General features: G+C 49.6%; 2 protein-coding genes, 1 long non-coding RNA gene and 4 other non-coding genes across 8 annotated transcripts; 2 read left to right on the plus strand and 5 right to left on the minus strand.

The window, feature by feature from the left end:
- The first annotated feature begins 61 nt into the window (after positions 1 to 61).
- Positions 62 to 5418, plus strand: AURKB (aurora kinase B). 2 transcript variants are annotated; one of them, XM_046674453.1, is made up of 9 exons: positions 62 to 118; positions 441 to 513; positions 1928 to 2030; positions 2138 to 2192; positions 2418 to 2609; positions 2895 to 3033; positions 3151 to 3299; positions 3878 to 4052; positions 4223 to 5418. In XM_046674453.1, exons 2-9 carry the CDS (start codon positions 466 to 468, stop codon positions 4394 to 4396), a joined length of 1035 nt encoding a protein of 344 aa, XP_046530409.1. In that variant the 5' UTR covers positions 62 to 118; positions 441 to 465; the 3' UTR covers positions 4397 to 5418. The 2 variants fall into 2 exon arrangements, with proteins under 2 accessions (XP_046530409.1, XP_046530410.1); XM_046674454.1 differs by lacking the exon at positions 62 to 118 and having other exon boundaries at positions 450 to 513; positions 1866 to 2030.
- A 108-nt stretch (positions 5419 to 5526) lies between these two features.
- On the minus strand, positions 5527 to 9858 carry LOC124246377 (uncharacterized). The gene is made up of 3 exons (XR_006890480.1): positions 9766 to 9858; positions 8800 to 8859; positions 5527 to 7279 (listed from the first exon to the last, which is right to left on the minus strand). It is a non-coding gene; the product is annotated as an uncharacterized LOC124246377 (long non-coding RNA).
- A 5543-nt stretch (positions 9859 to 15401) lies between these two features.
- On the plus strand, positions 15402 to 17247 carry BORCS6 (BLOC-1 related complex subunit 6). The gene has a single exon (XM_046676093.1). It carries the CDS (start codon positions 15465 to 15467, stop codon positions 16527 to 16529), a length of 1065 nt encoding a protein of 354 aa, XP_046532049.1. The 5' UTR covers positions 15402 to 15464; the 3' UTR covers positions 16530 to 17247.
- Positions 17248 to 17927: 680 nt separating this feature from the next.
- TRNAI-AAU (transfer RNA isoleucine (anticodon AAU)) lies at positions 17928 to 18001 on the minus strand. Its single transcript has one exon. It is a non-coding gene; the product is annotated as a tRNA-Ile (tRNA).
- A 398-nt stretch (positions 18002 to 18399) lies between these two features.
- TRNAT-AGU (transfer RNA threonine (anticodon AGU)) lies at positions 18400 to 18473 on the minus strand. The gene has a single exon. It is a non-coding gene; the product is annotated as a tRNA-Thr (tRNA).
- A 238-nt stretch (positions 18474 to 18711) lies between these two features.
- On the minus strand, positions 18712 to 18793 carry TRNAS-GCU (transfer RNA serine (anticodon GCU)). The gene has a single exon. It is a non-coding gene; the product is annotated as a tRNA-Ser (tRNA).
- Positions 18794 to 19222: 429 nt separating this feature from the next.
- Positions 19223 to 19294, minus strand: TRNAW-CCA (transfer RNA tryptophan (anticodon CCA)). Its single transcript has one exon. It is a non-coding gene; the product is annotated as a tRNA-Trp (tRNA).
- Positions 19295 to 23657: the final 4363 nt, after the last annotated feature.

A 23657-nucleotide genomic window follows, 5' to 3' on the forward strand; every position in this document is an offset into this window, starting at 1 on the left:
GGCCCGCTCAGCCAATGGGACCAGGGCGGGAGATTTGAAAAGAACTCGGCTGGGGCGCGGCTGGGCAGGGCCATTCGTTTTCCAGCGGCCAGCAGGGTGGCTGCGCCACCGGCTCCAGGTGAGCTGCCCTCCTTTCGCGGGCCTTGCTCCGAGAGAACAAGTCATCGGGCAGGTCGGGGGTCCGTTGGGCGAGCCCGCGCGCACTCCGCCAGCTGCCGGGCGCTCAAGGGTGGAGAGAGGGTCCTGGAAAGGGGTGGGGCCGGTGGCAAGGCGGGGGCAGCGAGGCAAGCACCCGGGTGCGCCCTGATGTGGCCAGCTTGTAGATTTGCTCCCTTTCACCAGCCCCAGGCAAGCGCTTCCGGCTAGATCGATCCGACCCCTCCCGCTCTCGCTCCCTCATTTTTCTGCTTCTTATGGCTCTGTTTCCTTTCTCTGCCCAGCTTTCCTCCCCCTTTCCCTCTAAGGATGACCCAGAAGGAGAACGCCTACCCCTGGCCCTACGGTCGGCAGACGGTAAGGGCATTCCCACTTACCCTCCACCCCCACACGCTTGGCGACTTCCTGCTTGGAGATTCGAGGTCCTGCAGAGGGCGATCCTCTAAGCATTTTCGTCCCGTTTATGCTCCACTATATGGGCCCCAAGAGTTTGCTGGCAGAACCCACTCTGGTCATATCCAGCCACATCCTGTCGGGTGCTGTGAGGAGCTCTGCAGGGCTGAGCCTACTTGTCACATACAAATGATATCTGGGACTGAGCAGGCAGGGTCTGGCCTTCAGGCCATGATTCCCAACCTTTGCCCTGAAAAATATACACTAAGCAGTAAATAGAAATAGACTCATGAAGGATTGAGATAAAGTTTATAAGTTTAAAAGTTCCAGGACCAGTCTAAATAATTTGGAATTTATTTTAATGACTGGTATGAGGTAAGGATCTAAATGGGTTTATTTTCCAGTTGTCTCAACACCTTTCACTGAAGAGTCTACCCTCTGATTTGAAATGTCACCTTTTATGTATATTAAATTCTCACATATATGTGGGTCTGTTTCTGGACTCTGTTTTGTTCAACTTGCTTATTTGTAAATTCTGTACTAATATCACAGTTTGGGAACAGGTTGGAAGGGGCACTGAGGCTTTCTTCCTCTCCTGGCTAAAGAAGAAGGAAGGGGCCCTGCACAGGCTTTGCTCCCCGTTGGTGGGGCTTGGATATCCTGGAGGGTCCATCTGTCCCCCTGTCCCCCAGCTCCCTCCCTTGTGGAGCACTGAGTGGGGCTGTCCAGAATGGAGGCTGAATGAAAAACCATTGTCACTTCTACATTGGTCACTCTCAAAAGAAAGTTATGTATATTACTCAGAAGTTGAAGGTGAGAAGTGGTCCAGGGCCATCACAATAGCCCTCAGTGTCTGTCCCTAAAGCCTGATGTTGCAAAGGGGTAGATACTGGTATTTGCTGCAACATTCAAGGCCTCAAGGACCTTATGTTAGCCTTAATAGGCTGAGCTTTTGAGGGGCTATGAGAATGCCTCTGTGCTAAAATTCATTGAATTGTGGGTGTTCATTACTGCAGCCCTCTACTGCCCCCTGGGGTCGGGGGCTGGGTGAATGAGTGGTGTTACAGACAGGACTTGAGAGGTTGGACAGTTTCTTGCCTGAGAATGTGATGTGGGCCAGGGCCAAAGAGGTGAAATGTTAGGTGTTGGGTTAAGTCCTTTGCTCCACTTGGGTTGTCTATTTAGCACCCATTTTGATATGGGCTCCGAGCAGAGTCTTGGAGCTGAGTAGCAAAACTGTGGTCTCAGTGTTCCTCTTTGAATCGGGGATGGGTGGGTGGGTGACTCTATAGTAAGTACTGAAATGCTGCTTGCAGCACATTCCAACCCGGTCACTGAGACAAAGGCACCCTCAGAACTCCCTCCTGCTCCTTCTCAGGCTCAATCTGGCCTGAACACCCTGCCCCAGAGAGTCCTCCGGAAGGAGCCTGCCACCCCATCTGCACTTGTCCTCATGAGCCGCTCCAATGCTCAGCCCACAGGTAACTGGGATGGGGGAAAGGACAACCTGAGAGGACTAGAGTCTACGAGGAGGGTGCATGGATGAAAATGTCAAAGGAGGGCCTCAACTTACCTGTTCTTTCCTTAGTTGCCCTTGGCCAGAAGGTGATGGAGAACAGCAGTGTGACACCCAACTTGTTAATGTAAGTGCCCAAGCCTTGGGGTGACAAGAGAGGAGGGAGACAGTGAACACTTAGGAGACGGGGGAGGTAGAAGCTAAGGGCCGGAGGAGTGGGGGCGGGGGTAAGAGAGCCTGATCCATCCTCAACTGCCCCAAAGTGAAATGGGGCTGACATGCAGGGGGAAAGCAACCTCAGATGACTGACAAACCAGTGCTCAGCTGCCTTCCCCCACGACTCTCTAATCAGGCGGTCCTTCACAATTGATGACTTTGAGATTGGGCGTCCTCTGGGCAAAGGCAAGTTTGGAAACGTGTACTTGGCTCGGGAGAAGAAGAGCCATTTCATCGTGGCGCTCAAGGTCCTCTTCAAGTCTCAGATAGAGAAGGAGGGCGTGGAGCACCAGCTGCGCAGGGAGATCGAAATCCAGGCCCATCTGCAGTACGGGTCAACGCCCTCTGAGCCCCAGCCCCTCTGCTCCCTCCCCCCACCCCAGCAATTCTTTCAGCCCCACCACATCTAGGCTTTTCTCTATAGTTGTGGCCACTTAGCCACATTGAGCTCTCAATCCAGAAAGCTGCCTCCAGTTCCCACTGGCCACTGCCAGCCGTGGTGTTGCCGGCCTGGTCCAAGTCGGTCCCCAGTTTACCCCATTTGGGACCTGTCATCTTTCCCATTTCCTTATGCCAGGATGCAGCCCGAGTCCTCCTGTCTCTCTTCTCCCAGGCATCCCAACATCTTGCGTCTCTACAACTATTTCTATGACCGGCGAAGGATCTACTTGATTCTGGAGTATGCCCCCCGGGGGGAGCTCTACAAGGAGCTGCAGAAGAGCCGCACTTTTGATGAGCAGCGGACAGCCACGGTCGGGGCGGGTGGGCACCTGGAGCGCCGGTGGGGGGGGGGGGGCCTGAGGCTAGGGGTACGCTGCTCGCAGCTGGCGATGCGTCCTCATCTGACTGCCTGTCATTGGCTCTCCCAGATCATGGAGGAGCTGGCAGATGCCCTGATGTACTGCCACGGGAAGAAGGTGATTCACAGAGACATAAAGCCAGAGAATCTGCTCTTGGGGCTCCAGGGAGAGCTGAAGATTGCCGACTTTGGCTGGTCGGTGCACGCGCCCTCCCTGAGGTACGGTGGGACAGGAGGGCAGTCCTGGATGTGAGGCTGGGACACTCAAAATAAAACTGCTCCAGATGTTTTTACCCAGAGACATTTGGGTTTGTCCTCATGTAAACACAGACACAGTAATATCTTTGCAAAAATAGGAAACGCAATTTTGTTGCCCAGATTTCTTACTCTATATTTGGGAGCCCCTTGCCATATCACTGAGAATACTCCCACATCATCTTTAGTGGCTTCATAGTGCTGCATAGTAGAGATGTGACCTGATTTATTTAAGCAGGACACGCTTGGTGGACATTCGAGATGTCCCCAGTTTTTCCTTTCCTTCTAAGGCAAACATTGCCCTCGTGTCTGATTGTTTGAAGAGCCATCCCTCAGTGCGGAAACACTGAGGCAGTGTGTAAGCCATCCTCTGGGGCTTTCGTTTATATCTTCACCCCATCCCTATCCCAAAGGCCCTGTCAGAGCCTGGCTGGAACACTCCCCTGGGGCATCCTGGGGTCCCTTGGCTCCCTGTCAGGCAGCAGGGAAAGGAGAGGCTGTCTGTCTCTGGGACCCCTGCCCACTCACCCCACCCCACCCAGGAGGAAGACGATGTGTGGCACCCTGGACTACCTGCCCCCTGAGATGATTGAGGGCCGCACGCACAATGAGAAGGTGGATCTGTGGTGCATCGGAGTACTCTGCTATGAGCTGCTGGTGGGAAACCCGCCCTTTGAGAGTGCTTCACACAACGAGACGTATCGGCGCATCGTCAAGGTGGGAGGGCCGGCCTGGCTGCCTGGCTGGGGCTTGGTGCTGGCTGCAGAGGCCAGGGGCTGGGAGTTGCAGGGCCCTCTGTAACTCTCCAAATTGAATGGGCAGTCAGGGAGAAAACAACCAGGCCGAATCTGAAGGAACCCTTCCTTCGCCTTTCTCTACTTCTGCAGGTAGACCTGAAGATCCCCCATTCTGTGCCCGCGGGAGCCCAGGACCTCATCTCCAAGCTGCTCAGGCATAACCCCTCAGAACGGCTGCCCCTGGCCCAGGTCTCAGCCCACCCTTGGGTCCGGGCCCATTCTCGGAGGGTGCTGCCTCCCTCTGCCCTTCAGTCTGTCCCCTGAATTGTCCCGGTTGTGTCTGTGTTTGTGTGTCTGTATATGTGTAGTTGGAAGGAGGGGTCTCTGGCCTGTTCCCTTATCTGTCTTCTACCTCCTTTTTATTTAATAAAAGCTGAAGCCTTTTATACTGATGAGTGTAGACGTTTACAGGTGGAGACTTTGCTGTGGCGGCGGATGTCTCCCATGGGGAGGAGGCTAGGGAGTTGCCCATGCTGGGTGCCGGGATGAATGTTGCGTCACTGCCCCAGGAGTGCCCACCTTCAGCTTGGATGCCCACCCCGTCAGCTCCCAGCCGCCTGCTCCCCCGCGTCTTGTCTTTCCCCTGCTCTGACTTCCAGGGTCTGGGGGAGCTGGGACCGTGCTCCACTCTGCTCCGCCTGAACACCAGGGCGTCTAGCCCACCTTCTCTTACTTCCCGCTCAATTGTCTGACCTCTAGTCTTTCTCCTGGTTCAGTCCTGTCAACCCAGGAGCAACTGAACATTGCTGTACCCTAAAAGTTGTCCTTTTTTCGCTTGTTTGACAGCTCTGGTCAGGATCTAATACAAGAGTAAATAGGAGCAGTACTGATGGTGTCTTGTTCCTGACCTAAGGTTTCAGTGCTAAGTAGGATGCTTGCTATAGGTTTACCCCCATTTTACAGATAAGGAAACTGAGACACAACGGGGTTACATAATCTGCCATGAGTCACACCGCTAATAAATGAGGGAGCCCAATTTTAAACTCAAAGTCCATAGTCTTTAATACCATGCTAGAGTGGTATAATGATGCCTTTCCACAGCACACACATTTATTTTATATATCACAGAATTGGAACAGGAACTACAGTTTTTACTGTTACTATGTATAGTCTTTAAAAAAAGTCCTTTATCAGGTTAAAGAAAGCCTGTTCTCTTCCCAGTTGGCAAAGGGCCGGTTTTTTCATACCATGAATAGGTGCTGACCTTCATCAGATGCTTTTCTGTATCTGTCATTTGCTCTTCTGATCAATGTGGTGAAGTACATCAATAAATTTTCTTATTTTTATTTTATCTCAGTTATTCACGCTGTATTTGATTCCTAGAGCAGCTATAACAAATTACTACAAATTTGGTGGTTTCAAACAACAGAAACTTACTTTATGACAGTTCTGGAAGTTCAGAATCAAGGTGTCTGCAGTGCCATACTCCCTTCAAAGGCTCTAGGACAAAATCCTTTCTTGTCTCTTCCAGCTTCCGGTGGCTCCAGGCATTTCTTGGCTTGTCTGCATAACTCCAATTTCTGCTTCCATCTTCACATGGCCTTCTCTTCTCTCTCTGTCTCTCTCTGTCTTATAAGAACACTAGTCATTTGATTTAGGGCCCACCCAGATAATCCAGGATGATCTTATCTCAAGATCCTTAATTACATTCGTAAAGACCTTTTTCCAAAAAACCTCACATTCATAAATTCCAGAGGTTAGGACATAGACATATCTTTTGGGGCTAGCATGCAGTCCACAATACGTACCCAGAGATTAAAACAACTGAACAATGTTATATGGCTTTTTTTTAAAAGCTAACTGTTCCTTTCTCTCTTGCCAGAGATATCCAGTTCCAAATCTTTTTGCTGTTTTGTTTTGCTTTTAGTATTTACCATCTATTTCTAAATCACATGCTTCTGTTGCTACTTCATAAATCTTCCATTTTAGGCATTACCTATTATTTTCCTATTTCTATTTCCTATTGCTATAAAATTTAAGGATGTCCCTCTTTCACCCCACTGCCACCATACAGATGTACATTTTTATGTCCTAGCATCCTTCTGATGTAGTTATGTCATAATTCTGGTTAGGTTTATTCGACAATAGTTGTTAAGAGCCTTTGACATTCCAGGCACTGCTCTAGAGGCTGGAGGACAGCAGTGAATGAAAGAGCAAAAATTCTCTGCTCATGGACCGTGCGAATCTGGAGGATCAGTGCCCAGTGTTTATATTGTGACCATGAAACGGTCATACGCTGACTCATGTAGCATTCCATTATTTTCTTTTCTTTACAACTTTTAATTATCTCTGAAGTCAATAGTCGTGCCATTTGCTCAGTCTCCAACCTACAGATCACTAATCCACCCCCAAATTCTCCCCAAGTCTGAGCACTTAACAGCTGTCAACATCCATCAAAGTGTCACTTCATTGCATCACACGGGCCTGAGATGGAGTATATTTTATTATTATTCAGGTCTCAGTGTTCTCTAATTACCATTATGATTTCTTCTCTGACCCAGGAGTATTTCGAAGGTGCTTTAAAAATTCCGAATGCAGGGGCTGTGCCCTAGAAGCACTCTGCCCACATTTCCCCACTCACCGCCAAACCTCTTAGGCACATGCTTCTGACTCCTAATCCTCATGCCCCAGGCTCCACTTCCCCAGGGCTTGAGTTTGAGCCCTGTGTTGTCTCTTAAAAAAATGTTTTAATTTACACAAATTAAATGAGTTAATGCACTTATAAATAATATGAATAAGGTGAAATTCCACTTTTCCAATTATACTAATATCAGATACGAATATCAGTTTGGTAACATATCTTTCTAGTCCTCTTTCTTTGTATTTACGTTCATATCTGTATACTTCTAGAAAACAGCATTGTCTTTAGCATGTGGACATTTCTTTAACGTAAGCTGTATTGCACTGTATGTGTTGTTCTCTCACTTCCTTTTTGCACGACGCCTGAGAAGGCTCTCGATGACAATTTGGAGAGATACGCTTTGTTTTTTAAAACTGCTGCACTATAATCCTTACTATGGATATTCCTAGGTTCTTTCAAAGCCATTCTGTTGATGGACATGTAGACTATTTCCGGTGCCTTGTACTGGGGCCATGTCTTTGGCGTGCCTCCTTGTGCTCCTGTGTGAGGGCTTCTCTGGGGAGGATCTAGAGAGGGACATGGCAATGCTGGGTCATAGGGTACGCCCAGGAAACCTTTGATAGGATGCCCAATTGCTCTCACAGTGGTGGGACAGCTCCCGCTCCCACCAGCGGTAAAGGAGGGCACCCATTTTCCTGCAGCCGTAATGCCGACTAACACCCTCATTAAGTCGCCCCACGTGTTGGCTTTGCCACTCCCCAAGCCACCAAATCTCCCCACATGCCTCCACCCTCACGACCTCCCTTTGCAGTTGTTGGAGAAATAGCAGAATCAGACAGGGCTCTTTTATAATCCGACCACCCACTCTCCCAAGCTACTCTCTTCACGGGTCAGCTGCCTCCCCACTCCCACCCTCCAATGGAAGAAGTGCCCTGGTCCCTAGGAGGCAGCCCCTCCAGGTGTGCTCTGGCCCCCCCTCCTCTTTCCATTCAACAACTTCACTCCAGCAATTGTCCCTTTTCAATTCTCTTTTTGAACATTAATATGTTCCTTTTTTGCTGGATAATTCTCATCACTATACGAACAACCAGTAGCTTGACCCCACCTCTTGTGACTCCCAATTTGCTCTCATAGCAAAATTTTTTTTGAGCACATTGTCTACACTCACCATCTGCACTGACTTCCTCATCTCTGTGCCATGACATTTGTCAGTGACCTGTGCTTGACCCCTTAGAGACTTTTTTAAGAGGCATCCTGGTCTGTGTCCCTCCCCCAACCCCGCCCTTCAGCAGCTGAAACTGCTCCAGCCAAATCCAATGGGCCCTTCTCTGACCCCACCTCGAAGCCACATTCAACAGGGGTGACCTTTCTCGTCTAGAAATATCCCCCTCCCCTCCTTCCACCTCCAGAACCGCACTAGCTTCTTTTCCTCCTGGCCTAGCTAAGCCCCTCGAGCTGGGCCCTCCTCTGAGCCCTGATGGGGGACCTGGAGGGACTCTCTGCTGGGTGCTCTTTTCTTCCCCATCTACACTCTAATCACACTCCATCCCATGGCTTTAAACATGACTCCCACATCAATATCTCTCACCTCAACCTCCCCATCAAGTCTAAGACTCATATATCCTTGGCATCTCCACTTACTGTATCAAATAGTCTTCTCAAAGTTAACACGCTAAAACAGTACTCTCAATTCACCACCCCGCCACCACAAAAAAACCCCATATTTCCCCCACTCAGTTCATGGTGCCATCATTCACCCAGTTGCCGAAGCCAAAAATCTAGGAATCACCCCTGGTTTCTCTCTTTTCTTCTCCACCAGCCCCGCCTTCCTGCCGTCAGTCAAATCCACTGAGTCCCAGCCCCGCCTTCCTTCCACGCAGACTCCATTGCTCTCAAGCTAGTTCAAGGCCCCATCCCTTCTGGCTTGGATGATGGCTAGAAGCGTCCACACTGTCCTCCCCGCATCCATTTTGGGCCCTACAGCCCATTCCCCACACAGCGGAAGTTAGAGCTCCTCATTCCCAGGGTCAAAACCCTCCTTCGCTTTTTCAGTGCAGTTACTTAGAAGAAAATCCAAACGCCTTACCACGGTAGGGGTCCTCCATCGGTTTTCAACTCTGGCTACCCATCAGAATCAGCTGGAGGGCTTTAAAAGAAAATAGAACTCAGACCTCACTCTAAGAAATTCAGACTTGACTGGTCTGGGTTGAGACCCGGGGCATTCGTATGTTTTAAAACTCCCCAGGAGACTCTGAGTAAAAAATCCCCACCCAAGGAGATCCTGTTCCTTTCTACCTCTCCAAGCTCATCTCTAACTTCTCGTCCTTTTCCATCACTAAAGCACTGGCCTCCTTGCTGTCCTTTGAACATGCCAAATTTGTTTCCACCTCAGGGCCTTTGCACCTGCTTTTCTAGCTAGAATGCCACTCCCCAGCCTATTGTGAGTAATGGGAAGAATAGTGATCTGTGCCATGACCTTTCTCATTGACTTGTGCCTGACCCCTCAGAGACCTTTTTAAGAGGCATCATCTCACTCATGAAAATTCTGAGTATCCACAGGCCAGCCTGGTAGCATAGCGGTTGAATTCATGCTCTTTGCTTCAGGGTCCGGGGTTCACTGGTTCAGATGCCTGGTGCGGACCTAGCACTGCTCCTTGGACCATGCCGAGACAGTGTCCCACATAGCACAACTGGAATGACCTATAACTCGAATATACAGCTAGGTACTGGGGGCTTTGGGGAGAAGAAGAAGAAAAAAGAAGATTGGCAACAGCTCTGGTGCCCATTTTTAACAAAAGAAAATTCCAAGCATCCAGAGGAAGAGCCACCCCCCTAATATAATGTAAAAATGTGATATAATTCTACTTGCCACCCCACATCCCACTCAACAAACATCCTGCTCAACAAACCCCACAAAGAACATGAGGGCCGGTGCTCTGGGGCGTGCAGAGAAAACTGTCCTAGTTGACATTCTTCTGAGTAAAGATATCAAAGTGATGAGTCCAACTGACTGGGACATTTGCTTACTTTGAGCACTTGATGATCACCTTACCTTCCCACTGAATGGATGATGACAGAAATAGGAGAAATGAAAAGCCGCTTCTCTTCTTCCCTGGGTATCTGTTCACGTCCTCCTGAAATGGTAGCAGACACTTCTCTCTGGAAAGACAGTCTGCATTTCCGTGAAGTGGAAGACAGCCTGCATTTCCGCGCAGGGGTGTAGGCACCGACCAGAGTGGGTGGAGTGATCTGTCCCACCCCACATCGTGGCACTGGCGGGTAGGGGGCTCTGTGGAGGAGCGAGCTTTCACTTCCTGTCAGCTTGCCTTGGTTCTAGTTCCTTTTCCACGGCTTATTAGCCATGTGACGTTGACTAAGTTGTTTAATTTTTTTGAGCTGTTAAGATGGAAATAATCTTTCCTTTCCCACAACATGGTCTCTTCTCTAGTGCAGTAATGTACCTGGATCTAAGTAGCATTTAAAAATATAGTCCTGAGCCAGCCCTGCTAGCCAAGCGGTTAAAGCTCACTCCACTTTGGCAGCCGGGGTTCAGTTCCTGAGCGCGGAACTACACCGTACTTGTCTGTCACTAGCCATGCTGTGGCTCACAGAGAAGAACTAGAAGGACTTACAACGAGGATATACAACCATGCACTGGGGCTTTAGGGAGGAACCAGGAAGAAAAAGAGGAGAAAATTGGCAACAGATGTTAGCTTCGGGCGAACCTTCCCTTGCAATATATATATATATATATATATATATAGTCTTAATCTAGAAAGGATTTCAAGTAGTTTACAAGATATGTAAAGCAGAAAATGACATAAAAGTGGGACTACATTCCCCAAAGAACATACATAGATATCAAATAAACACAGGAAAAGATGTTCAACATCATTAAATTAAAGCCATAATGAGATATTGCCACTTATTAGAATGCCTACAAAAAGCAAGACAGACAGGACAGACCTAAAGGGTTCGACTGTAGGTTTTCCAAAGGAATGGAAAATGGAATTCCTAAGAAGAAAAACTCCCACACATGGGCTGCACTTCAAGCAAAGAGCTTTCGAAATTTAGAATAGGTTAAAAGGAGAGATGGTGAGGCAGCCTTTTGGAGAAAGCCACATTCTCCCAGTGCCCCTGTATCTACTGAGCTTTGCAGTGTTACAAACCCTCTCTGGTCTTGTTGGTGGCATGATTCTTTTTTAATAGAAGTCTTCTATTTTGGGTACCTCATTGATTATGTGAATGAATGAGTCTAACAACTGGAACAGTTGTACTAGTTTTACAGACTGTCTCCTAATGGTGTGGCTTGAAACAAAACTGGGTGATTTGACTGAGTGACCTAGTGACCTCTAATACCACAGTGAAACTAGTTCAAATCTTCCTGAGATAACTGGATGTGTGGCAGCCATTTTGTGCCCATGAGGAGAGATGGGGTGAAGACAACTCTGCAGACTGAGGGCGACAGAGCATAAAGATGGAAAGAGCCTGGGTACTTGATGATTTTGCTGAGCTGCTGAATTAACCAACCCTGAAGTCCTTGGCCATTTTTCTAATATATGTGTCTTTTGCTAATTTACTTGTAAGGTCAAGGGATATTAACAGTTTGTCATATACTTTGCCAGTGTTTTTTTCCTTTCTGCAATTTGTCTTTTAGCACAGGGCAGTTTTTCTACGTTGAAGTTTTCAAGTTCTACATTGTCCAGTCTATCATCTCTTTCCTTTATGATGTCTGACTTCTGGCCTTACTTTAAACAACCTTCATCACCCCATGCTCATAAAAAAACATGCACCTCTGTTTTCTTGCAGTACTTTTCTGCTTTTTCATTTAAAATTGTGGCCAAAATGGAATTTTTTTTGGTGTAAGGAATGAAATAATGTTTTTGTTTTAGTCCAAATAGCCGGTCTCTTATTCCATTTATATAAATTGATTCAAGATGCCATCATTTTCTTCATATATGAAATTCCAATTTACAGGAATTGCATAGTGTGCAACAAAAAAATGTGTATTCATGGGGCAGCAGAGAAAACACGGGCTTTTAACAAGACACTTGTCCCTAATTGCAGTAAAACATCCCTCTCTAGCTCCCTGCCCTGTGTAATACAGGCATCTTTTTCCAAAAAATGTTTTTATAAAATATTGACAAAAGGATTCCAAAGCCGCATGAACGGAGTGTGCATATGTCTGAAAGAGTCACATGTGACCACCAGAAGTGACTGACAGTTGCTGACAATGACAGGCAAGCAGGAGAATTGAGCCCTTCCTGTGTGTGTGTGTGTGTGGGGGGGTGCTCCCACTTCCCAACAGCCTAAAGTGGGGGAGACCTGCAGTGCAAGAGGTGGTAAACTTTATCTGTAAAAGTCCAGGAAGTAAATAATTAAGGCTTTGCCAGCCATATGGCCTCTGTTGAAACTACTTAACTCTGCTGCTATAGCCGAAAAGCAACCACAGACAGTATACAAATGACTGAATGTGGCTGTATTCCAATAAAACTTTATGGACATTGAAATTTAGAGTTCATGTAATTACATGAATTTTCATATTCTTTAGATTATTTTTCTTTTTAAGATTTTATTTTTCCTTTTTCTCCCCAAAGCGCCCCCAGTACAGAGTTGTATATTTTTAGTTGTGGGTCCTTCTAGTTGTGGCATGTGGGGACGCTGCCTCAGCATGGCTTCATGAGCAGTGCCATGTCCACGCCCAGGATCCGAACCAGCAAAATCCTGGGCTACCCAAGAGGAGTGTCGGAACTTAACCACTTGGCCATGGGGCCGGCCCCTTTAGATTATTTTTCAACCATTTAAAAATGTAAAAACCATTCTTAGGTCACAGGCCATATAAAAACGGGTGGAGAGCTGGATTCGGCCTGTAGCCCATACTTTGCTGACCCCTAATGTCGTGGACACTGTGGTCCCTCCCCCACAGGCCCTCCTCCCTGCCCCATTATGTTCCAGGAGGAGCATAACGTTTTAACCTAATCAGTTAATTCTTATCACCTTGCCAGGGTGATTGCTTCCGGATGCTCTGTCCGAAGTCAGTCAGACATGTATTACCTTGGCCAAAGTGATTAAATTGGGCATGTGAATCAGGTTAGGCCAATGAGATGTAAACAGAAATTGACGGGAGCTTTTGGGAAAGATGCATCTTTGTTTTTCTGCGAGGTAAAATGGAAGCTATTCCTTTCTCCCCTTCTGGAAGGTGTGGGAATATATCAGCCAGGGTTCCTAACTGTGTGCAACAGAAAACAATTTGGGCTCCCTTACACAGAAAAAGGACCTTATAATAAGTATCCTGGGTAAGTCACAGCATCTCTAGGAGTGCCAGGAATCTCTAGGAGGACCAGGCTTGGAGTCCACACTGCCAGGAAAAACTCCACTGCAGAAGTGGTCCCGTACATCATGGTGGAGCCTGAGCCACGTGCCGGGGAAGCTGGGAAAGGGACTGCTTGGCATTCCAGCTTTTGTAGTGGAAGATGGGCTCTGCCTGATGAGGCGGGACAGGTCTCAAACGTTGGGATTCAGACCCTGAGAGGCCAAAAAGGATGACGAATGATCCCGGGACTGAATGTTTTTGTCTCTTGCAAAATTCCTATGTTGAAGCCTTACCTGCCAGTGTGATGGTATTTGGAACTGAGGCCTTTTGCGATAATTAGGTTTAGATGAAGTTATGAGGGCGGGGTCTTCATGATGGGATTAGTGTCCTCACAAGAAGAGGCCAGAGAGCTAGCTCTCTCTCTCCACCATGTGAAGACACATCAAGAAGATGGCTATCTGCAAGCTGGGAAGAGGGGCCTCACCAGGAACTGAGCCAGCTGGCACCTTGGACTTCCCATCCTCCAGAAATGGGAGAAATAAATGTCTGTTGTTTAAGGCACCCAATTTGGGGCCAACCTGGTGGCATAGTGGTTAAGTTCACACGCTCTGTTTTGGCAGCCTGGGGTTTGCCAGTTCAGATCCCGGGTGTGGACATGGCACCGCTTGGCACACCATGCTGCGGCAGGCATCCCACATATAAAGTAGAGGAAGATGGGCACGGATGTTAGCTCCGGGCCAGTCTTCCTCAGCAAAAAAGAGGAAGATTGGTGGCAGATGTTAGCTCAGGGCGAATGTTCCTCAAAAAAAAAAAGCCCAGTTTATGGTATTTTGTAATAGCAGCCTGAGCCGACCAATATAACCCCCAAAGAATGATACATGACATAGCCGTGTTGCCCCCATGAGGAAGCCTCCTTGAGATAAAGCTGCCCCCACAGACAGCAATCAGGTCTTTCAAGACAGCATTAGGGCACTGAACACAGGCTTCTCTGATGTGCACTCTGTCTTGAGACCATTATTGCATGACAATAAATTCCCCTAGGTTTTTTTTGTTGTTGGTTTAACTTGTGTTTTCTGTCACTTGCTGAATAAAGAGCAACTGCCTACTGAGGGGTAAAAGGAAGACAACGGGGGTGTCAGTCCTAGAGAGAGATGGAAAAGCTGAGTAGACCATTGGCCTCATGGTGTATTAGTCAGGACTCTGGGTACAAGTGACAGAAACACATCTTGAATGAGTTCAAGCCAAAAAGAGGAAATTAACGGCTTGGGGTTATTTACTTCATAAATATTTATTGAGCACCTTCTGTATGTTAGGCACTGTTCTAAGCACTGGGGATACAGATGAGAACAAAACAGATAAAAAGCCTTACCCTTATGGAGGTTACATGAGCAAGGAGCAAAATATATGCTATGGAGAAAAGGCAGGGAGGGAAGATCTGGAATTGCTGGGGAAAGCGGCTGCAATTTTAAACAGGTTGTAAGGGGGGCTTCACTGAAAAGGTAATATTTGAATAAGGACCTGAAGGAGAGAAAGGAAGGAGAAAGCCCAACCTGAACATTTTTCTTGGTAGACTCAGCTTCAAAAAAAAAGGGCAAGAGCAAGTGTAAGTCCCTGAGGCGGGAGCATGTCTGTCTTGTCAGAGGAACAATGAGGAGGCCAGTGGGGCTCCCTCAAGACCAGTGAGGGGAATAGAAGGAAGAGACGAGATCAGAACAGTACTAGGGCTCTGATCTTCATGAAGGGCCATTCATTTATTGGATATTTTACCTAGTGGCAAAATCACACATCATCCTCCAAGGGAAGAAACTCTCAAACCTGAGCGGGCAGGAGACAGAGAACAGATGGCAAAAGCATTGGAAGGCCCTTAAGCCGGCTTCGCTGTCCACTGTGAGTCCCTCTGGGCAGCTCATGCGCTAGGTCTGTTAGTCAGGACGCTGGAACCAACCATTCATGCTGAGAATCCTGGTTTCGTCCTTCCTGACCACTAGATGCGGTTGAATCGCAACGGTCCAAGCAGGATATACTATTTCCATCCCAAGAACCTCTCTTAGGAACCGCAAGTCTGGTCCCCACTGGGTGTGTCTGCTGAGCAACAATTGTGGGCGGAAACAGTCTGAGCCCCGCCCCAGAGGACGCCGGTATTTCAGGACCTTCATCTTTAAGCTCTACCCCCTCAACTTTTTGAAAGGGCGGGGCGACGAGGGCAGCTGTCACTGTCTTCTCTCCACCCCGCTGGCTCTCACGTGTGGCCGGCTGTTCAATAACAGCTCTTCTTCCGGGACTTCCTGGTCGCTGCGACCAATCAGAGTGTTCTCCCCGTCCTTACCATTGTCAGCCGCTGCCAATCGGCGCGTCTCTACCAACGCCCCTTAAAGGAGCCGCCGACGCCTCTGGAGCCGGGACCGACCAATTCCTCGGTTCCTGCCTCCAACTGCAGTATGGAGTCGCCCCGGGGGCGGCCTGGGCCCGAGGCGGACCTTCTGGCTGCGGGGGAACAGCAAGCCGCAATTTTAGGTGGCGGGCCGAGCCGAACGCCCTCTGAGCCGCCCTCAGGCCTCCGGTTATCCGAGGAGGAAGAGGCCGAGAACGTTGGGGGCACGAGCCCCCACCCCAGGGCGTCCCCGAAGACTTCGAGCTGCAGCGTCGTCCACCCGCCGGAGCGGGAGGCTCGGGAGGACGGGCCTGGCCGCGGAGGCACGCCGTCTGGGGCGGGGAGCTGCCGGGGGGTGCCGGCTCCCGAGCACGACCCGCATGGGTCCTCCCGGCGCAAGGACCCTGAGCCGCCGGAGGACAAGCCTGCATCCGAGAGGGCGTGCCGTCGAGGGAGCCCGGGAGGTGGCGGGATGGATGCTGAGCAGGAGGAGGAAGACGACGAGGAGGTGGCGGCAGCCGGCAGGGTTGGCCGCTCGTTCTCCAGCCGCCTTCAGGACAGCCGCAGCCTGGACGGGCTGAGCGGGGCGTGCGGCGGCGTTGGGTCCGCAGCGGGTGCCGAGTCTGGTGCGGGCGGCGGGCGTCGCGCCACTATCTCCAGCCCCCTGGAGCTCGAAGGCACAGTGAGCCGCCACGGCGACCTCACTCACTTCGTCGCCAACAACCTGCAACTCAAGATCCGTCTGAGCGGTGCTCCTCAACCCCCGCCTCCTGCCCCTGCGCGGCCCTGTTCAATGCCCGCACCCACTCCGGCCATCCCCCCCATCGACCCCGACGTGCTGCGGGACCTGGAGCGTCTGAGTCGGGAGCTGGGCGGCAGAGTGGACCGTCTGCTTCGCGGGCTGGGTGGCGCCGTGCAGGAGCTGACAGCGCTGAGCGTGGGCTGCATCCAGACCTACCGCGACGCAGTGGACTCCCTAGGCGAAGCCGTGGACATGAGCATCAAGGGCATGTACACCCTGCTGGCACGCTGCGAGGAGCTGGAACGGGCTCTGCAGCCGGTTCAGGGGCTGGCGCGCCAAGTCCGGGATATTCGACGCACGCTGGAGGTGTTTGAGGCCCTGTGCAAGTGACCAGGAGAGCAGGAGAGGCCAGGCCAGGCCAGGCTATGCCAGGGCCCAGCAGGATCCTAAGGACTCTTCAAGGAGCCCTGGTGGGAACTGCCTGCTGAGCCTAGGCCTATATATTGGAGGCTCTTCCAGATGCATTTAGCAAGCCTGAAACCGTTTGCTGGGCCTTATGTGGTTGTATATGGGGAAGTTCTAAAGGCTCTCCTGGTGGGAGGGGATGATGCTCTGCTTCTATTCAGTTGGCCATCTGTAGCTACCTTGTTCTCCCCAACTCTCTTCCCTAGCTAGAGTACCATCCCTGGGAACCCAGGGCTTTAGGTCTCAGGGTGGGAGACATGACTGCCACATGTGATCAAGAAAGTAAAACAAAGGAGGCCCCAGCCCCCACTGTGGCCACCCTAACTCCAGTGGCTATATCTCAGGTGCCAGGGACTGTGGGAGCTTGAGTGGTCCTTGGCGACACACCATGCAGACAAGGATGCACACCTGCAGATGGATAACCTCCTGCTTCTGCCTGCTGACCCCCTACCTTCCCACTTCCCCAGCCAGAACCGCAGTGGAGCTAGAAGGAATGCATTGCATGGTAGAGGGGGTGAGTTGGGAGGGGTCTCACTGCTCTCAGGGTTCAGGCAGAATTGTTGCTGGTTTTGAAGCCCACTTTTGTGGCGTGTTCTAATCAGTTTTGGCTTTCCGAATGTTTGTGGAATTAAAGTGCTGCTGCTGCTAAGGCTGAGGCTGCATCTGTGTGGGATTACAGGGATTGGTGAGCCAAAGGAATGGCAATGAGGGTCGGTCTTTTTCGTGGAGCTCCCTTGGGGCTGGTGCTGGGAGTGGGGTGGAGGTCCCAGGCTACATGGGGAGGAATATGGTTCCTGCTCTTAGGCAGCAGATCTGAGAGGAAATGCAAGACACAGATATGGGCTCAGAAATCTGGTAAAAGCAGAAATGGAAGCAAGGTGCTCCAGATGAGAAAGGTAACGGGTCATCTTCTCAGATCGGGAAGTAGACAGTTAGGGGCTGGGCAAATTGGACATCTTGGCTCTGGAGGAAGACCGGAAACACTTGTTAGCTCCCTGGCCCCATTTCTCACACTCTCCTGATCAGTGCCATATGTATGGTTTGAGACACTCTTTGTTCCAACCCCTGGCAGCCTTCTGTTTACAGGTCACATAGTAAGTTCCGGCAGCCCATGTTATAGTCGGAAGATTTAGAATGAGAGATCACAAAAAGAGCTCCAGATTCGTTAAGGCTTCCTCCTCCCACTCAAGACACTACCACTTTGGAATGAGTTTCAACGCGTTTCTCTTTTGGGTGTGAAACACTCGAGGACTGGGAATGTTGTCCTGGAAGTCTTCTCGAGTTAACAAAAAATTCCCAGTATGAAGTGCGAAAACAAGCGGCTGGCCCGTACGGGGATCGAACCCGCGACCTTGGCGTTATTAGCACCACGCTCTAACCAACTGAGCTAACCGGCCTCCTCGCCCCATTCTCCAAATATGAGCCTATGTAGAATTCACATTACTGCTCAGCGCTGCTGAGGAAAACTTAAAAATCGGTAGAATTGCTTTGGAAGGCATGAAAACAGAATACAAAAAATGGATCGCTGAGCATTTCGAGAATAGCCCAGCTGCAATACTGACAAGCACAGAAGGTGCGACCCTGGTGCTTGGCGGATGTAGAGCAGAAGACTGACAGCGCGCACGCTGCGTCCACGCACACAACCAGAAGTGGAAAACGCCACCTGATAGCTCCCGGAGAATTCCCGGAGAGGATGGATGAACCTGTGGGAAATTCTATAAGCCGAACGCCCAGGGACTCAGCGACTTTCCCCCCGCCCCTCGAAGGGTCTGCAAAAGCTATAACAGACTCTCGAAGGCACCGCTGGGATTCGAACCCAGGATCTCCTGTTTACTAGACAGGCGCTTTAACCAACTAAGCCACGGCGCCCACCGCAGACACCCTTGCACCTGTTTCCCTGGGCAGGTCAGCTCCAACGCAGGTGAGTGAATGCCTAGGTGCCCCAAATATCCAACCTTTGCCCAGACTGGAAAACGAAAACCGTGGCCAGGGGCGAGAGACAGTGAAGCGGTGACACGGAAATTGAATCTAGGCAGACGGAAAGCAACAAGAAAAATCCTTGGTTTGGGATCACAAAAATTAACTCTAGACCGCGTCAACCGCAGGCCGACGAGGATGGGATTCGAACCCACGCGTGCAGAGCACAATGGATTAGCAGTCCATCGCCTTAACCACTCGGCCACCTCGTCTACGAGAGTGCAGCTTAGCATCTTCTCTCTGGGGTCTGAGCTCTTACTTCTCAGTGGACCTACCCATGTCGTGAGGGAGTGCGGTCTGCGGGATCCTGCCCAGCGTGGCAAAAACGAATCGCCGGGTATTGACCGAGCGAGAGACCCTCTCGCTTGCCCCAGCGCCCGACCCTCCTCCCTCTGGGCCGAGCGATCTCGAGCGTGCGCCAGTCCTCAGGAGCTCGGCGATCGACCCGGACCTACGGAACCCGCAAAAAACACCGCGAGAGCGTTGGGCCCCCCCGACGGGGCGGCACGGGACTTCGCGCCAGGAGCCCTCCCCTTCCTGCCTCTACGAGGTCTTCTTCTCGGACCCGGGAGCTGGGGCTCGAACATAGTTGAAAATGAGGGGAATAAATATAAAAGTGACGGAAGCAATAGGGCTGGGACTGACCCCGACGTGATTTGAACACGCAACCTTCTGATCTGGAGTCAGACGCGCTACCGTTGCGCCACGAGGTCGGCCGGCCATGGGGGTGGACAGGTTCCCTCATGACCACTTGTCGGCCAGGCGGTAAGGGTCCCGGCTCTCGGGACAGAGAGCCGAGGGCCTTCCTGAACTCCTAAAATCCTGCGGCGTGGTGCGTGCGCTCTCTCGCCGGCCTCGTGGGACAAGCAGGGCCCGCCGCACCCCTCAGGGCAGCGGCTTTGTGGGCTCCGGGTTCAGCCGTCCCTCCCCCTCCCGCCCCCCGGCGTCCTGCCCACCACCACCGGCCCTGAGCTGGTTACCTGGGGGACCCAGGGCTCCCTGCGGGGACAGACTTGCGCCGAAACTGATGGAACGACGGACAGCAGGCCGAATGTGAGGGAGTCGTGCCAGAGCCCAGGACACCTGAAGGGGTTAGAGATTAGCTGCTCCAGTGGTGCGTCTCCGTGCTGGCGGCACGTTGCAGTCGTCTGCAGAACCTTCCAGATAGCCACGCACGAGCCCCAGTGTCGGAGATTCTGATTTAGAAGCCCAGGGTAGAGTCCTGGCGTCCCTAATTTCTCACTTTTTTACAATTTTGAGGAATAAATTACATACAATGAAATGCACGAATAAGTATATATTTTGATGAGTTTTGACAAATGCAACCCACAACCCTTTCAAGATATAGGACATTTCCTTCACTCCGGAAAGTTCTTTCCTTTCCCTTCCCAATCGATCCCCGCCCCTCCCTTTGCAGAGACAACTACTGTTCTGATTTTGATTACCATAAACATCAGTATTTTTTAAAGCTCTCCAGCTGAGATAGAGCTGGGGACTTCTAAAGAGGGATACCAGAAGCTGGCAGAGACCCCCGTTTGCTTCTTGCAGGATGAGAGGCGTTCAACAGGCCAATAGGGCAAAAGAAGTCATGGTGTAGCTCACTCCTTCCCTTCCAAGCCAAATGTCAGCACATTCTGCACAGTGGCTCTCCGGAAAGTTATCAAGAACCACAGATACGTCAAAGCCCACAGATGTTTCTCAGGCCTGGCCTTAATTGACTCAGGGCAACATATTCTTTAAGAGCCTTCTTTCTCTCTTGGTTGTCATGACACTCATCTGCTGCCCTTCCCCCAGCTCTCCACCCAAATCCCCCCGGTCTATTTTTCTGTCCCTTTCCCTCACAGTTCTGCCTTCTCTGTTCACCCTACGCACCTTCCCTGGAGTCAGCCATCACCTGTGTGCTCAGAGCTCCTGAATCCCTCTCCCACCTCTGGGTTCACACCCCAGTGCCTACTGGACACATCCACTGTCAATAAGTGATCAGAGATTATAACGAGGACCAGTGAGATATAAGAGACTGTGGTGGTGAAGAGCTCAGATTCTCAAGTCAGGCTGGATTTGAAACCTGGTGTCATCAGTTACAAGTTGTGTGATCTCAGGCAGGTAATATACTCTGTGCCTCAGTTTCCTTGTCTGTGTCTAAATACCACTTTACAAAAGTTAATTTACGTTGTGTAAATTTCACATAGAAAAGAAAAGAAACAACTCAGGGGTCAACTTGAAGATGTTCCCACCAGCCCAAACTGAGACTGTTTGAGCATCAAAAAAGAATAACTGCGATGGACTGAAACACACAAAAGATGTTGAAGTCTACAAGTTCACGGTGACACTAAAAACAACTAATTAGTCACTTTTGGAGGAAGCAAGGGAATCAACTCATTCTGAAAGCTGGTGGATAATGGGGGGAAAAAATCACACATTTATCCAGCCTTTCCTGTATGACCTGTATCTCATGGTAAACAGGTTGATGAGGACACATCCTTATTTATAGAAGAATCCCAAGTGATAAATGCAGAAGGAATTATAGAATTAGGACATCCTATTGTGCAACCTCTCATGAAATAATGGAGCTGGGTAGTGATGATCAATTAAAGCAGGAGGTGAAAAATTGGTGGGGAACTTATATAATGGTTGCCTCAGTCTGACTACACCTGAATCTACTGCTCAGATTTAACACCAGAAAAATAGAGACAAGCAGGCATTATGTACCTCCTGATTTGATGGAGTAAGAAGTGCCAGGCACCACCCATGATGTATTTTTACCAGAAAATTGAATGCGAGGCTGATCAACCACTATATCTAACAACCAGTTTACAGGAAATACTGGGCACAGGGCAACATGTTAAATGACATGACCAGTATACAGCCCACAAATGTGCCACTGTCTTCAACAGATAAATTGCAAGAAAACAAGGAATGGGGAGGGATAAACAGTGAAAAAAATAATATGTATGAGATTGGGCAATTTGAACTCTTTGGTGATGTCTGAGATTTGCTTCAAAATAACCTAATGGGGCTGAGAGGGAGAGTATATCGGAAACAAGGTTGGCCTTGTGTTGGTAATTGTTGAAGTGGAATGGTAGGCTTCAAAGGGGTTCATTATACTATTTTCTTGATTTTTATGTATGTTTCAATTTTTCCATGATCAAAAATTTTTTTCTAAGTTAGGACATATGGGTTCCAGCCCTGAAGCCAGTGGCCCACTAGGGGACACGTGGTCACCAGCAGTACCTCCTGTGGCCACAGGGTGGCTCCAAAGCTCACTTTTGTGAGACCTCTGCAGAGCTGCTGGCTGCTGTGAACCAAGGTCAGGGAAAATGAGAGAACAGACCTAAATGCCTGCTCACTGTTTATGAACTCACAATGTGAAATGTGACCATCCAGTTCTCACTATCTAGTAGGCCTCTTACGCAGGAAGCCTATTATAAGCAGAATGCCCCAAACTTCCAGCTTCTGGAGTCCAGAATCTAACAGTTATCCTCGACCCTTCCCTTTTTCTCACCCACCCACAGCCCCATGTCCAGACCTTCTTATCCTCTAACTATCTCTTTTTTAAAAAAATAATAAATTTATACCCCCCTTCACCCATTTCTAACTATCTCTTGATTCCTTCCACTTTGCTCCTCCTTCTTGAGTCCATCCTGGCCCGATCTCATCCTGTCCTTCCTGGATAACTCTATGGCTTCTTTACTGGCCTTCTGCTTAAAATCTTAAAATCCATTCTCCATGTTGCAACCACACTCATCTTCTACAATACAATTCTGACCATGTCCCTGCCCATGGGTGCAAGATCCAATATGATCTGACCCTTGTCTACCCATCCCGCTCACCCTGATCTCTTCTTCTCCATCCATTACCAGGCTTCGGACACACTAGCTTCCTTTTTATTCAACAAACACATTGGGCTTGTTCCACCTAAGGACCTTTGCGCTTGCTGCTCCAATGCCTGGAATGCTCTGTCCCCAGATCTTCACATGACTGACTCCTTCTCTTCGTTCTGCTTGTTCCAGAGACCTCGGGAAGTCTTGCAAAAGCAAGGCCACGGGCTTTCCTCTATGCAAGCCCACGGGCTTTACTCTGACAGTGCTTCCTTCATCTGTGAACAGTTCAACTTGATAAACTGTCTGAAGACCTGGGCCTTCTATTCCCAGCAGAAAAGACATGTAAGTTATAGGCAAAGGGAAGAAAAGTATGAGGACTCTTCAGTCCTTGCATCTTGTCTATGTGCTCAGAATGTTTCCATGCTTGCTACTCTGTAATTTCCATGTTAGAGAGCACGGGAAGCCCACCTTTCGTCGTACTTTAGGTGTCATCACTGTCACTCATCACTGTCACATCATTAATAGTGATGAGGGTCACCTCAAGGGAGAGAAGCAGTTGGGTCCACTGTACTTCATGGGTTTGCCTGTCCCTCCTGAGATGGGGGAGGTTTGAAAGTATTTTCAGAACTTTGAAACAGTCCAGTTAAAGAGAGAACCTCCCAGGGCCAGCCTGGTGGCATTGTGGTTGAGTTTGCGCACTCTGCGTCGGTGACCCAGGATTCACAGACTTCAGTCACACACCGCTCATCAAGCTGTGCTGTGGCGGTGTCCCCATGGTGACATCCCACATACAAAAAGTGGAGGAAGGTTGGCACAGATGTTAGCTCAGTGACAATCTTCCTCAGGCAACAAGAGGAAGATTGGCAACAGATGTTAGCTCAGGGCCAATCTTCCTCGCCAAAAAAAGAGAGAGAGAGAGAGAGAGAACCTCCACTACACACCTGAGAGCTGAGAAACCTGTGTGGGTAATATTTGATTATAATCAAATATTTTTTCAGTAGAGAATAAAGAGACTTTGCTGAACCTCACTCTTTATAAAAATAATTCCTCTGAGAAGTGTAAATGATTGCAGTTTTTACTTTATGAGTTTTGGTGATCACATTGTCTCTATTATGAAGAAGCTGTGCTGCCCTCTAAAGAGGTGGTTTTATATGAAAATGTTATTACATAGTTTTAATATACAGGAGTTCAACATTTAGCGACTCTCAATCCTAGAAATCATTCCTTCTTCTTTAAGAAGCAATTTAATGTCTCG

This window comes from Equus quagga, chromosome 11 (genome assembly GCF_021613505.1).
Source record: "Equus quagga isolate Etosha38 chromosome 11, UCLA_HA_Equagga_1.0, whole genome shotgun sequence".
In the NCBI taxonomy this organism is placed as follows: domain Eukaryota; kingdom Metazoa; phylum Chordata; class Mammalia; order Perissodactyla; family Equidae; genus Equus; species Equus quagga.